The sequence below is a fragment of the Mixophyes fleayi genome, chromosome 10 (genome assembly GCF_038048845.1).
Source record: "Mixophyes fleayi isolate aMixFle1 chromosome 10, aMixFle1.hap1, whole genome shotgun sequence".
NCBI lineage: Eukaryota > Metazoa > Chordata > Amphibia > Anura > Limnodynastidae > Mixophyes > Mixophyes fleayi.
The window spans coordinates 104,540,490-104,556,645 of NC_134411.1; the positions used below are offsets into that span (position 1 = coordinate 104,540,490).

The 16,156-nt window shown below is 42.9% G+C and overlaps 1 protein-coding gene across 1 annotated transcript; it reads left to right on the forward strand.

The window, feature by feature from the left end:
• Nucleotides 1-7,853: 7,853 nt before the first annotated feature.
• On the forward strand, nt 7,854-14,709 carry ZNF319 (zinc finger protein 319). Its single transcript, XM_075189436.1, has 2 exons — nt 7,854-10,971; nt 11,005-14,709. The coding sequence occupies exon 1, from the start codon at nt 8,236-8,238 to the stop codon at nt 9,901-9,903; it is 1,668 nt and encodes a 555-aa protein (XP_075045537.1). The 5' UTR covers nt 7,854-8,235; the 3' UTR covers nt 9,904-10,971; nt 11,005-14,709.
• Nucleotides 14,710-16,156: the final 1,447 nt, after the last annotated feature.

A 16,156-nucleotide genomic window follows, 5' to 3' on the forward strand; every position in this document is an offset into this window, starting at 1 on the left:
TGTATTATAGTACCCCTATACTGTGTATGGGGAGCTGGGATATTATATATGTAGTATAGTACCCCAATACTGTGTATGGGTAGCTGGGATATTATATATGTAGTATAGTACCCCTATACTGTGTGTATGGGGAGCTGGGATATTATATATGTATTATAGTACCCCAATACTGTGTGTATGGGTAGCTGGGATATTATATATGTAGTATAGTACCCCTATACTATGTGTATGGGGAGCTGGGATATTATATATGTATTATAGTACCCCTATACTGTGTCTATGAAGAGCTGGGATATTCTATATGTATTATAGTACCCCTATACTGTGTCTATGAAGAGCTGGGATATTATATATGTATTATAGTACCCCTATACTGTGTGTATGGGGAGCTTGGATATTATATCTGTATTATAGTACCCCAATACTATGTGTATGGGGAGTTGGGATATTATATATGTATTATAGTACCCCTATACTGTGTCTATGGAGAGCTGGGATATTATAAATGTATTATAGTACCTCTTTACTATGTGTATGGGGAGCTGGGATATTATAAATGTATTATAGTACCTCTATACTATGTGGATGGAGAGCTGGGATATTATATATGCATTATAGTACCCCAATACTGTGTCTATGGAGAGCTGGGATATTATATATGTATTATAGTACCCCTGTACTGTGTCTATGGAGAGCTGGGATATTATATATGTATTATAGTACCCCTATACTGTGTCTATGGAGAGCTGGTATATTATATATGTATTATAGTACCCCTATACTGTGTCTATGGGGATCTGGGATATTATATATGTATTATAGTACCCCTATACTGTGTCTATGGGGATCTGGGATATTATATATGTATTATAGTACCCCTATACTGTGTCTATGGGGAGCTGGGATATTATATATGTATTATAGTACCCCTATACTGTGTGTATGGGGAGCTTGGATATTATATCTGTATTAAAGTACCCCATTACTATGTGTATGGGGAGTTGGGATATTATATATGTATTATAGTACCCCAATACTATGTATATGGGGAACAGGGATATTATATATGTATTATAGTACCCCTATACTGTGTCTATGAAGAGCTGGGATATTCTATATGTATTATAGTACCCCTATACTGTGTCTATGGGGATCTGGGATATTATATATGTATTATAGTACCCCTATACTGTGTCTATGAAAAACTGTGATATTCTAGATGTATTATAGTACCTCTATACTGTGTGTATGGGGAGCTGGGATATTCTATATGTATTATAGTACCCCTATACTGTGTGTATGAGGAGCTTGAATATTATATATGTAGTATAGTACCTCTATACTGTGTGTATGGGGAGCTGGGATATTATATATGGATTATAGTACCCCAATACTATGTATATGGGAAACAGGGATATTATATATGTTTTATAGTACCCCTATACTGTGTCTATGGAGAGCTGGGATATTATATATGTATTATAGTACCCCTGTACTGTGTCTATGGAGAGCTGGGATATTATATATGTATTATAGTACCCCTATACTGTGTCTATGGGGATCTGGGATATTATATATGTATTATAGTACCTCTATACTGTGTCTATGGAGAGCTGGGATATTATATATGTATTATAGTACCCCAATACTGTGTCGATGGGGAGCTGGGATATTATAAATGTATTTTAGTTCCTCTATACTATGTGTATGGGGATCTTGGATATTATATATGTATTATAGTACCTCTTTACTGTGTGTATGGGGAGCTGGGATATTATATATGTAGTATAGTACCCCTATACTGTTTGTATAGGGAGCTTGGATATTATATATGTATTATAGTACCCCAATACTGTGTGTATGGGGAGTTGGGATATTATATATGTATTATAATACTCCTATACTGTGTGTATGGGGAGCTGGGATATTATATATGTAGTATAGTACCCCTATACTGTGTGTATGGTAAGCTTGGATATTATATCTGTATTATAGTACCCCTATACTATGTGTATGGGGAGTCTGGATATTATATATGTATTATAGTACCCCAGTACTATGTATATGGGAAACAGGGATATTATAAATGTATTATAGTACCTCTATACTGTTTCTATGGAGAGCTGGGATATTATATATGTATTATAGTACCCCTGTACTGTGTCTATGGAGAGCTGGGATATTATATATGTATTATAGTACCCCTATACTGTGTCTATGAAGAGCTGGGATGTTATATATGTATTATAGTACCCCTATTCTGTGTGTATGGAGAGCTGGGATATTATATATGTATTTTAGTACCCCAATACTGTGTCTATGGGGAGCTGGGATATTATATATGTATTATAGTACCCCTATACTGTGTCTATGGAGAGCTGGGATATTATATATGTATTTTAGTACCCCAATACTGTGTCTATGGGGAGCTGGGATATTATAAATGTATTATAGTACCTCTATACTATGTGTATGGAGAGCTGGGCTATTATATATGTATTATAGTACCCCAATACTGTTTCTATGGAGAGCTGGGCTATTATATATGTATTATAGTACCCCTATACTGTGTCTATGGAGAGCTGAGATATTATATATGTATTATAGAACCCCTATACTGTGTGTATGGGGAGCTGGGATATTCTATATGTATTATAGTACTCCTATACTGTGTATTGGGAGCTTGAATATTATATATGTATGATAGTACTCCTATACTGTGTGTATGAGGAGCTTGAATATTATATATGTAGTATAGTACCCCTATACTATGTGTATGGGGAGCTGGGATATTATATATGTATTATAATACCCCTATACTAGGTGTATGGGGAGCTGGGATATTATATATGTATTATAATACCCCTATACTATGTGTATGGGGAGCTGGGATATTATTAATGTATTATAGTACCCCAATACTGTGTCTATGGAGAGCTGGGATATTATATATGTATTATAGTACCCCTGTACTGTGTCTATGGAGAGCTTGGATATTATATATGTATTAAAATACCCCTGTACTGTGTCTATGGAGAGCTGGGATATTATATATGTATTATAATACCCCTATACTATGTGTATGGGGAGCTGGGATATTATAAATGTATTATAGTACCCCAATACTGTGTCTATGGAGAGCTGGGATATTATATATGTATTATAGTACCCCTTTACTGTGTCTATGGAGAGCTTGGATATTATATATGTATTATAGTACCCCAATACTGTGTCTATGGGGAGCTGGGATATTATATATGTATTATAGTACCCCTTTACTGTTTCTATGGAGAGCTGGGATATTATATATGTATTATAGTACCCCTGTACTGTGTGTATGGGGAGCTGGGATATTATATATGTATTTTAGTACCCCTATACTATGCGTATGGGGAACAGGCATATTATATCTGAAGCATAGTACCCCAATACTATGTATATGGGGAGCTGGGATATTATATCTGTATTATAGTACCCCATAACTATTTGTATGGGGAACAGGGATATTATATATGTATTATAGTACCCCTGTACTGTGTCTATGGAGAGCTGGGATATTAAGAAACCTAATCTTGACCCCACTTCTCCCTCTAACTATCGCCCCATATCACTACTCCCCTTTGCCTCCAAAATTCTCGAGAGGCTCGTCTGCAGCCGTCTCTCCTCCTACCTTTCTGTACACTCCCTCCTTGATCCTCTCCAGTCTGGTTTCCGCCCCCTTCACTCTACTGAAACTGCGCTGGCTAAAGTCATCAACGATCTCCTCTCTGCTAAAGCCAGGGGCCACTTCTCCCTTCTCATCCTCCTTGATCTCTCTGCTGCCTTCGACACCGTCGACCACCCCCTTCTCCTCCACACTCTCCAGTCCTTTGGCCTCTCCGGCCCAGTCTTGTACTGGTTCAGCTCTTACTTTGCTGACCGATCCTTCTCCGTCACCACCTCTGGGTCTCTCTCCCCCCCCGTCCACCCTTCCAGTCGGGGTCCCTCAGGGCTCTGTTCTGGGCCCCATACTCTTCTCTCTATACACCTCTTCCCTGGGTGAACTCATCAGCTCCTACGGCCTCAACTACCATCTCTACGCTGATGACACTCAACTTTACCTCTCCTCTCCTGATCTCTCTCCCTCCCTCCTCTCTAGGGTGTCTGCCTGCCTCTCTGCCATCTCCTCCAGGATGTCCTCTCGATTCCTCAAACTTAACCTCGCCAAAACAGAACTCATAGTCTTTCCTCCCTCTGACACCTCACCCCCTTCTGACCTCTCTATCACTGTCGACAACACCTCTATCTCCCCTGTCCCCCAACTTCGCTGCCTCGGTGTCATCCTCGACTCCTCTCTCTCCTTTGGCCCCCACATTCTCTCTCTTGCTAAATCCTGCCGCTTCCAGCTGCGTAACATCGCTCGCATTCGGCCCTTCCTCTCCCAAGATGCCACCAAATGTCTTATTCACTCTCTGATCATCTCCTGCCTGAACTACTGCAACCTTCTCCTCACTGGCCTCCCCCACTCTCATCTCGCTCCCCTTCGATCTGTACTTAACGCAGCCACTAGGCTTATCTTCCTTTCTTGCCGCTCCTCGTCTGTCTCCCCCCTCTACCTATCCCTTCATTGGCTCCCCTTCCCCTACAGAACCCTCTTCAAGCTTCTCACTCTTACATACAAGGCCCTCGCCAACTCCACTGCCCCCTACATCTCCACCCTCCTCTCTATTCATGCTCCATCCCGCCCTCTCCGATCTGCCAATGACCGTCGCCTCTCTTCCCCCCTGATCACCTCCTCCCATGCGCGTATTCAAGACTTCGCCCGCGCTGCCCCCCTCCACTGGAACAAGCTCCCTCCCTCTATCAGCACTTCCCCTAATCTGTCCAGTTTCAAACGGGCTCTAAAAACCCACCTTTTTCTTAAAGCCTTCCAGTCTCCCACTTAACTTCCTTCCTTATCTTCTGCCTCTTCCCCCTTCAACCACTTTCCCTTATCCTCCATTCCTCCTTCTCTCCCTCCCTCCCCCATGTCTCTCTTTCTGTGTACCCCACCCCTTAGATTGTACGCTCCTTTGAGCAGGGTCATCTCTCCTCCTGTCTCCACCACTTTTAACTCTGCTCTCCAGCTACCTAGCCCTCCTTCCCGAGGACCCTCTTCCCCCGTCCCCTCTTGCTCCCTCCTCTCCCCTCTGGGGGTTTCCCTGTCATCCGTGCCCTCCCTCTGCCCTCTAGCTGTGCTTTGAGCTCACTGAGTTACTGTGCTTATTGTTTACTGTACCGTGCTGCCTGACCTCGTATTGTTATTTCGTTTGTCCCTGTACGGCACTACTGACTCCTAGTGGCGCCTTATTATTATTATTATTATTATTATTATTATTATTATTATTATTATTTATTTTTATTTATATTTATTATAGTACCCCCTATACCGTGTGTACCTCTATACTGTGTTGTTGTACACCGATCAGTCACATTATTAATACCACTGACAAGTTAAGTGAGTAACATTGATTATCTGGTTACAATGGCACATGTCAAAAAGTGGGATTAGGCAGCAAGTGAACAGTCCGTTCTTGAAGTTGATGTGTTGGAAGCAGGAAAAATGGGCAACGTAAGGATCTGAGCGACTGTGACAAGGGCCAAAATGTGATGTGTAGACGGCTGGGTCAGAGCATCTCCAAAACGGCAGATCTTGTGGGGTGTTCCTGGTGTGCAGTGGTTAGTACCTACCAGAAGTGGTTCAAAGGAGGACAACCAGTGAACTGGCGACAGGGTCATGGGCACCCAGGGTCATTGATGCACGTGGGTAGTGTAGGCGCCCGTCTGGTCAAATCCCGCAGAAGCTACTGAAAAGTTAATGCTGGCTGTGACAGAAAGGTGTCAGATCACAACTTGCTGCGTATGGGCTGTGTAGTCACAGACTGGTCTGAGTGCCCATGCTGACCCCTGTCCACCGCAGAAAGAACCTACAATGGGCACGTGAGCGTCAGAACTGGACCATGGAGCAATGGAAGAAGGTGGCCTGGTCTGAGGAATTATGTTTTCTTTTGCATCATGTGGACGGCCGAGAGTGCGTGTGCGACGTTTACCTGGGTAAGAGAGGGCACCAGGATGCACTATGGGTAGAAGCCAGGCTGGCGGAGGCAGTGTGATGCTCTGGGCAATGTTCTGCTGGGAAACCTTGGGTCCTGACATTCATGTGGATGTTTCTTTGACATGTACCAGCTACCTAAACGTTGCAGACCAAGTACACCCCTTCATGGCAGCGGTATTCCCTGATGGCAGTGGCCTCTTTCAGCAGGATAATGCCCCTGTCACACTGCAGGAATTGTTCAGGAATGGTTTGAGGAACATGAAAAAGAGTTCAAGGTGTTGACATCTTTAGGATGTGCTTAAAAAACAAGTCCGAGCTACGGAGGCCCCACCTTGCAACTTACAGAACTTACAGGATCTGCTGCTAACGTCTTGGTGCCAGATACCACAGGACACCTTCAGAGGTCTTGCGGAGTCCATGTCTCGACGGGTCAGAGCTGTTTTGGCGGCACGAGGTGGACCTAAACAATATTAGGTGTTGGTTTTAATATTGTGGCTGATCAGTGTTTATGTATTATAATACTCCTACTCTGTGTGTGTTGGGAATTGGAATATTATATATAGGCATTATAATACCCTGACACTGCAATATTATTTCAGTTATGAGGTGATAATATGATATTTGTACAGATGCTCGGAAGCTGAGCAGAATCTCCCTGTCTGCCCCAGCACACGTCTGTCTTCCGACAGCTGACTGAAGAGCTGCTTGTTTAGTTTTATTTTTTTTGCAATATAATTTTTATTGAAAGAACAGGAAGTACAGATGGAAAGACAATCCGATAAGTAGTAGGATACAAACATTAAACATTATAGCGTTTGGGGTTCAACACTGCTTTTATAGCAACAAAAGTCTTAGACATATTCTGAAAAACTGGAGATAACTGTAGTAATATAATAATAACCTTATTGAGTAAAGCAACCCAGAAACAATAAAAAGATGGTAAACTATCTGTGCAGAAAGGAGGAGTACATACTCCAGAATAACACATTTATAATGTAACAACAAGGTGGTATAGAGGGTAAAGGGGGCAGGAGAATGGAAGGTCTCCGGGGTCGGTAGCCCAATCGTTAATGGAGGGCGTTATGTGGTTGGAATCCCATACATGGGTGTCAGGGTAATTAAAGAACACTACAATTATCATCATAGATGGGAATTACTTCGTTGGATAAGGTTGCATGTGAGTCTGTGTTTTGAAACTATCTGATCCATATGGTAGAATGGCCTGTAAGCCGGTCTGAGGATGACAGCACTAAGTCATCCATGTGTCTGTACAACTCGGTGATTGTGAACCGCCCCTTAAGAGTTGTTGGAGAGGAGGATCTCTAATGGGAGCTGCTAGTTTATTAATAATGAAGATCAGCAATTTTATTAACCAGTGCGTAGTGCCAGGAAGCGCCAGTCCAGTGCCCATTCTCGGCCATTTATGTATTTAAGCCAAGGATGGGGAATTAAAGGCCCTGCAACCAGGGCCGGTGCTAGGGTCCACGGCGCCCTAGGCTAGTGCCTAATGGGAGCGCCGGGCCTGCCTGCACCCCTGCTGCATGATCCATTTCCCACCGTGCTCTGTTCTTTTTACTTATCGGTCAAATAATTGCTGTAAAAGTGTCTCTTATTAAATCATTTCATACTGTACAGGTAACTGTAATAGGAAAATAATAGGTTTGTATCACGTCGAGATGGGTCCCGGAATGGGACCTCAATGCCCAGCGGTGTAGAAATCTGAGGAATTAAGTACCAAGAGAGGTGAACGTAAATGATAATAAACACAGAATATATTCCTGGAAGCAAAGAGCCGACCTCCTGTAATCATTCACAGATAGGACACTGTTGATGAATGATATCTCGATTTCTTATATGAAAATAAATCAGAATCTCTGATTCCAGTTCCCCCATACGTTCATCTTGTGCACCCCTATGTGGGGTGTTTTGTCTCATATTTAATATATACATTTTGTTCCTTCCATGTCATAGGGCTCATTTCTATGTATTATACTTGGTGTAGTGTTTCATGAAGCTGCTTAGACTCTTGTTCTCTTTCCAGGTATCCTTTGAATAATGCAGTGACATTCTGCACAGGAGACACATCCCCCGAATGACTGTTCTGCTGGAACGGACATCAACGCACCACAAACCCTGAAGCCTTCTTTTTCCTTTCCCCCAGCATGTCAGAGGGCTGGCCTCCCGCACAGGCCCCACCGCTCTCATTGCAGCCTACCCAACAGCATCCCATCGCCCTCGGGGAGCACCCCAACCCAGGCTCTGCCGAGAACCCACTGGGCTGTGCCGTGTATGGTATTCTGCTACAACCAGAGCTTGGGGTCCAGCATCCTCCCTTACCACCCAGCGAGCCCCTACACAAATGTGGGTTATGTGGGCATGACCTCTCTCACCTCACCAACCCACAGGAACATCAGTGCATGCCCTCTGTGAGTCAGGACCGTTCCTTCCAATGCACCCAGTGTCTGAAGATCTTTCATCAGGCAACCGAGCTTCTGGAACACCAGTGTACACAGGTCGAGCAAAAACCTTTTGTTTGTGGTGTCTGCAAAATGGGGTTCTCGCTCCTGACCTCACTCGCCCAGCACCACAATGCCCATAACGAGAGTTCCCTAAAATGCTCTATCTGTGAAAAAACGTATAAATCCCCGGATGCGGATAGAGCCTGTTTGCCCACTGGACCCCCTCCCCTAACCACCACTGCCCAGTCATTGCATGACTCACATGACAGACCTTTCAATTGCACCCTGTGCCACAAACCATTCAAACACCTATCAGAACTATCTCGTCATGAGCGCATTCACACCGGGGAGAAACCATACAAGTGCACGCTGTGCGATAAGAGCTTCAGCCAGTCCTCGCACCTTGTGCATCACAAGCGGACGCACAGCTCTGAGCGCCCCTACAAGTGCACAGTATGTGAGAAGAGCTTTAAGCATCGTTCCCACCTCTTACGGCACATGTATGCCCACGCTGGAGAGCAGCTCTTCCAATGCCAGACATGTCAGCTGCGATTTAAGGAATCTTCGCAGTTACTGCATCACCCGTGCACGCCAGCAGGAGAGCGACCCTTCCGGTGCGCCGCCTGTCAAAAGACTTTTCGTCGCCCATCTGACCTGAGACAGCATGAGCGGACACACAGCGAGGAGCGTCCCTTTCACTGCGACCTGTGTCAGATGAGTTTTAAGCAACAGTACGCACTCATGAGACATCGACGCACTCACAAAACCGAGGATCCCACCAACTGCACTTTGTGTGATAAGGGTATGGTGTATAACCAACACGCGGCAGAGAGCATCTTCAAATGCAATGCTTGCCAGCGGGGCTTCAACCAGTCGCAGGAGTTGTTAAGACACAAGTGTGGACAAAGCAGTGCAGAGCGGCCGTTCCAATGCAGTGTGTGTCACAAGACTTACAAGCGCTCGTCTGCCCTACAGAAACACCAGGCCGCACATTGTTCAGAGAAGCCGCTGCGATGTACGGCCTGTGAACGGCGCTTCTTCTCCTCCTCGGAGTTTGTGCAGCATCGCTGTGACCCAGCCAGAGACAAACCTCTCAAGTGCCCGGACTGTGAAAAACGTTTCAAATATGCATCAGACCTTCAGAGACACCGGCGGGTACACACGGGGGAGAAACCCTACAAGTGCCTGTCGTGTGACAAAAGTTTTAAGCAGCGGGAGCATCTGAACAAGCACCAAAGTGTCCACAACAGAGAGCAGCAGTACAAGTGTCTGTGGTGTGGGGAGAGATTCCACGACCTGGGCCAGCTTCAGGAACACAGTGCCCAACACACAGCGGATGGGGCGTTCCAAGTGGCTGCCTGTCTGCCATGACTACTGTAATAACCGGCTCCCCTCACCGGGCAGCATTACCAGTATCTATAGACCTGTCACTGAGTAAAGGGGAAGGGATCAGTGTAAGTAGGTGCAGAATAGCATGGCAGAGAGGACCCATATTACAGACTTTACTGGTGCATTTCATTGCAGTACAACTAAATCCACACCATGCACATCCTTGTACAAAATCTCCATATTAGAAGACAATAGAGACCCTACTCCCATCCTTAATGTTCTCACAGTTTCATTCACAGATCCACATTATAATGGCCTCCCATACATTATACCAGCACAACCCACATAACATATCACCACAGTGACCCCTTGCAGGGCCTATGCAGAGAATAAATGTACAATACAGCCCCCATTCTCTTGTCACTAGTGTACAATACAGCCCCCATTATCGGATGGCTAGCGTACAATACAGTCCCCATTATCGGATGGCTAGTATACAATACAGTCCCCATTATCGGATGGCTAGCGTACAATACAGCCCCCATTATCGGATGGCTAGTATACAATACAGTCCCCATTATCGGATGGCTAGCGTACAATACAGTCCCCATTATCGGATGGCTAGCGTACAATACAGTCCCCATTATCGGATGGCTAGCGTACAATACAGTCCCCATTATCGGATGGCTAGTATACAATACAGTCCCCATTATCGGATGGCTAGCGTACAATACAGTCCCCATTATTGGATGGCTAGCGTACAATACAGTCCCCATTATTGGATGGCTAGTGTACAATACAGTCCCCATTATCAGGTGGCTAGCGTACAATACAGTCCCCATTATCGGATGGCTAGCGTACAATACAGTCCCCATTATCGGATGGCTAGTATACAATACAGTCCCCATTATCGGATGGCTAGCGTACAATACAGTCCCCATTATCGGATGGCTAGTATACAATACAGTCCCCATTCGGATGGCTAGCGTACAATACAGTCCCCATTATTGGATGGCTAGTGTACAATACAGTCCCCATTATCAGGTGGCTAGCGTACAATACAGTCCCCATTATTGGATGGCTAGTGTACAATACAGTCCCCATTATCAGGTGGCTAGCGTACAATACAGTCCCCATTATCAGGTGGCAAGTAGAGATGCTCAGGCTTGGTTCTCCGAGAACCGAACATACCCGAACTTAGCAGATCCGAGTACCGAGAGTCGCACATCCTTGGATTTGAAAACGAGGCAAAACGTCATCATTACGTCGTCGGATCTTGGATCTCTCGAGTTTTGGAATCCTTTTTAAGATCCAACATAGTGGGGGGTAGAAGGGAGGACGGACCCCCATTTTTATTTTCTGCCCCTTCTGTGTGCTAATGTGTCCTAGATGTGCTGGGAACTGCCGTGTGTTTGTGTCATTGCTCTGTCGCTTACCATCCAGCCAGGTCGCTGCAGTATTTGTTTAAAAGTGTATGAAAATAATATTGTGGTCTGTGAGGTGGTCAAAAATAACTGCAAATGACATTAAATTAGTGTTATTGAGGTTAATAATAATGTAGGAACAAAAAAAAGAGCAAAATTATGTGATTTTAGGATTTTTTGCTAAACAATCCAAAACACACGAGGGCGGTTTTGCTAAAGCCAAAACACAAAGCTAATCCAGATCCAAAATGAAAACCAGTTCACGGGGGTCAGTGAGCATCTCTAGTGGCTAGTGTGCAATACAGTCCCCATTATCGGGCGGCTAGTGTGCAATACAGTCCCCATTATCGGGCGGCTAGTGTGCAATACAGTCCCCATTATCGGGCGGCTAGTGTGCAATACAGTCCCCATTATCGGGCGGCTAGTGTACAACGCAGTCCCCATTATTGGTGCAGTAGTGTTATCTGGTGGCTAGTAGACAACATAACTTTTCTTAACCCATGGCCAGTGTACAATACAGCCTCTGTTCTTTGATAGTGTACAATAAAGAGCACATTTTCTGCTGACTAGGATACAATATCTGTATCAAAGACAAGGGGGGGGGGGGTGGTATTACAGGGGCTTTCTGCAGGTCCACAAATATTAATTAAAATTCAAAAACCTTATTTCATTTGTATCATATCATTAAAAAGATCTTCCAAACTAAACAGAAAACAAATGTTGTAATACTTTATCATTTTACTGTCTTTAACCAGCTATTAAATATTAAGTAGGAAGGTTTGTTAAAGTGTGAAAGTGTCAATATACCCAGTGGAAGCTATAGTGAAACATACGTCTGTAGCATCACAAGACTCCAGTTAGCAGCTCTGTTAGTGTATGCGGAAGATAGTTATAGGTGTAGCGAGGAAACAGATACAATCTCTATAAATAGATATAATAAGTCTAAGTCATAATAAAATCATCGCCGTATTCAATGATTTTTACTGCCGAGTACGGTCTTAAGGGTTTGTAAATTCACAGTGAACATCAAGTGAATAAAGACAGAAAGGTGATATTTACATTGATAATAATAATCTAACTAGAAGTATAACGTAATCACTACCTGAGACAGATATCTAAGCAGAAGTGACAATGAATCTAACGGTGACATGAATGACATGAGATAATAACACAGCAGCTATTGGCTATAACCCCACAACAGAACTTTCAGTTATTGTCAACTTGAAATTTTTAATACACCCGTATACCTTATGTTGTCACTATCTTTAACTATCTATTAAATATTGCTAATAAGTATTACAACATTATTTTTCCGTGTAGTTTGGCACATATCTTTAATGAAATAAAGCATTTGATTTTGAATAAATTTTTGTGGCCCTGTAGAGAGCCCCCGAAACAGACCCCCCCACCTTTAATATACAGTAATGATGACAGAGGAGCACCTGCTGAAATATCCGGGAGACTCACACATTTTTGGGAGTTCTCCCGGACTCCCAGGAGAGCAGGGCGACCTCCCGCATCCTGCCCACTTAGTTAGGGAAGTGAATGGGGGCGAGGCTAATCAAGTCGTCCTGACCCCACCCACCCTGCTGATGAACTGGTGGTATAGTTTAGCAGTGGGACGGGGCCTAATGGCGCCATTCGTGTGTTATACAGTTAGTGGCTCCATAATAAGATTGAAGTAAAGATAAAGGGCCACAATGTTCAACATTTGATCTAATCTGATATATTGATCCAGAAGAAGCAAAACAAACTCCTCTGAGACAGCTTCCAGGTCAGCCTCGCTCGGGAGAAATCCCTTCCACACCCCAGTAATGGTGGTGGATAAATTCCTTGGCTCAGTCACCTTCGTAATGTCCTTCATTAATTATAGCTGTAGTGAAAAAGACTCCAATCCATTCCTAAATTATTTTTATACAATCTTTGTTTTTGAAAGTAACAAAACAGATAAAAAAAATGTAGAAAGAATCTTTCTTTTTGTATATTCTGTTAGTGACTTTCTCACCACCATCATGTGATAAGGGATTCTGCAGCTTAACTACCCTTACAGTAAAGATTCCTTCCCACTCTGATGATGAAACTGTCTTTCCTGTTTGTCATTGATCCACCCTTGTCCTCTGTATGGTCCTTGGTGCGACAAGTCCATTTGCCAGTTATTTGTATTGCCCGCTAATATATTTTATATTCCATTAAATCTGTAGGTAGCATAGCTGTTACCATGGCCCAGATGCATACCCTACATTTATCTACATTAATTACATCCGACATGTCTAAACCTAGTTTTCCATTTTGGCACAATCCTTCTATTACACGTTACTATCCTGCGCTGTGCTAATCACCCTACGTAGTGTAGAGACATCTGCAGATAGAGACATGGCACTCTCTACGTTGTCTTCAAGGTCATTTATAGAACGGTCCAATACTGATCCCAGTGACACCAATCATAACTTTATCCCCGTCCCAATATGTCCCATTTCAAATGACCTTCATCTTCTATACTACCCATGTACTTACTGCATCCCATAGACTTAGTACCAGCATCCTATGTATGACTGTGGAACAATATAACAATATTACAGTATCACTTTCACAGAATTCAAATCTATCTATCAGTTGTGTTCTCAGCATCCAGTTTGAGAGTTCACTTCCTCATAAAACCTCATTATCTTTGTTAGGTATGATTAGTCTTTCATAAAGCCTCGCTGACACTGTATTATCACATTATTTGCTACAATATATTTTAGGATCACTACTAATAATTCACCCATAGCATCAGTCCGTCTTACAGGTCTATCATTTCCTGGTCCAGAATCTGTTCACTTTTTAAAGATTAATATAACAACAATGTTGTATCATTTATTGAGCGTAGTGTATTTAGCACACCTGAGAGGATGCAGCCTGTGTCCTAATCTTGTCTAGGTGTAACTGAGCATTGGGGTCTATGTTATAATGGCTGGCATACATCTACCGCTACACAGCCTATGTCCTACTGTACTTTCCTTCTTTGTGAAATGCAGATGAAAAAACATGTATCATAGATCAGCTTTATGTTCTAATAATGTTTCCTATTTTATCATATATTGGCACAATATTGTCAGTTTTATTTTTCTTCCTATGTATCAACTTGGATAAAGTTTTGGGATAATATTTGCAATCTTTCGCAGTCCATGTTCCATTCAGCCTTCTAGAAACCTGGTTTTCTATTTACATGTTCCTGGTATCTCTGTCATGCATTCAGTCCATTCTAGTGTTAACAATCTAAATGCTCTCTTTTGTTTTTATTATGTAACCACATTGGTTGCCTTTTAATCCTAGAAATGTTGATGCCATGCGGTATGTACTTGCAACTGTATTTATTTTAAATATTTTTAAAAATTCACCATTTTGTCTCTGTTCTTTTATTAAAGAGTCCACACTCCCAGTCTCCAAAGCTTCAGTCATTCTCTGAGCTTCAAGTGTACAATTACTTGACGCCAGGAATTCGTTAGATCCTCCATCTAAACATTGGTATGTGTCTTTATAATCGATCACTGGATGCTAGATTTCCATACATAGGGGTTTATATGTTACAGTGGTCACATAATATTTTTGTGTACTTTGTGTCGACTTCCCTGTTTTTGATCCTTCCTCTTTCTTCTTTTTGTATCCCCCTTACCTTTGAATTTTCATACTAAAACTAATGCGGAAAACATCTTCAGCAGACACTAACCTTGAGGCCACACGTATTTCACACATACCACAACAGATATATCTACTCTTAGGGCTAGATTTACTAAACTGCAGGTTTGGAAAAGTGGAGATGTTGCTTATAGCAACCAATCAGATACCAGCTTTCATTTATTTAGTGCATTCTACAAAATGACAGCTAGAATCTGATTGGTTGCTATAGGCAACATCTCCACTTTTTCAAATCCGCAGTTTAGTAAATATACCCCTTAGTAGCCAATATCAGAGAAGCTAGATTCACCATTTACCCTTCCAGAACTTCACCGGGCTTGTTACAGACAAGTACTGGGAAAGTCCAGGCTCGGATGGTTTTCCTGTCCATTACCATAAAATCTTTCGGCAGTAAATGCTTCCTTACTGTATATCTGATTCTGCTACATCTTCTCCTCAGTCTTTTATTGCTCATGTTACTTATCCTGCCCAGACCAGGACAGAATCCCCAAGTTACAGACCTCTGTTCCCGTTCAATGTTCAATGTTGTATGTAAAGGAGCTGCCTATAGCAGATGGGGTTGTGAGCCTTAGGGACAACATCCCCAAAGTTATCAATCTCATTCACCAGGTGATTTCCAAAGTAATCCCTCGCTCTTCTACTGATACGGAGAAAGCATTCGGACAGGATGGACTGGTTGGTCATGGAACTGTCCTGGGCAGAGGGGTCTTAATAATGGACATCCTATAAAAGAGACCCCTCTGTCCAGATTGAGATGTTTATAGATTTGTTTAGTGTCACTAAAGGAACTTGACACGGTTGTCCACTTTCCCCGCTCAACGTCATGATCTGTATGATTTCCTGGTGCAGGTCATCCTCTCAAATACAACATTTTGGGGGTAATAACACCACAGATCTGCCTTGTTTGCAGATGACTTTCTAGCCATTATTACGCAACTTTCCATTTCTTTCCAAGACCAGAATAAGGAAATTGACAACTTTAATGACAAATCAAAGGTTCTCCATGTAACGCTCCCTGATACAATGGTTTCTGCCTTCACATGTAAGTGTCAAGACTAATAAATGAAATACTGGGGGCTGAATATTCCATCTGCTCTGATGCGCTTGGTTCTCACCCCTGGTCATCTCCTTGTTTAAAAGACTTGACAGTTGGCAACAGAACTACTTGGTTATGCTATGACAGTATTGGTTTT

What these genes read in the sequence shown, in the direction of transcription:
- ZNF319 (XM_075189436.1), top strand. Translation starts at nt 8,236, where the DNA reads ATGTCAGAGGGCTGGCCTCCCGCACAGGCCCCACCGCTCTCATTGCAG.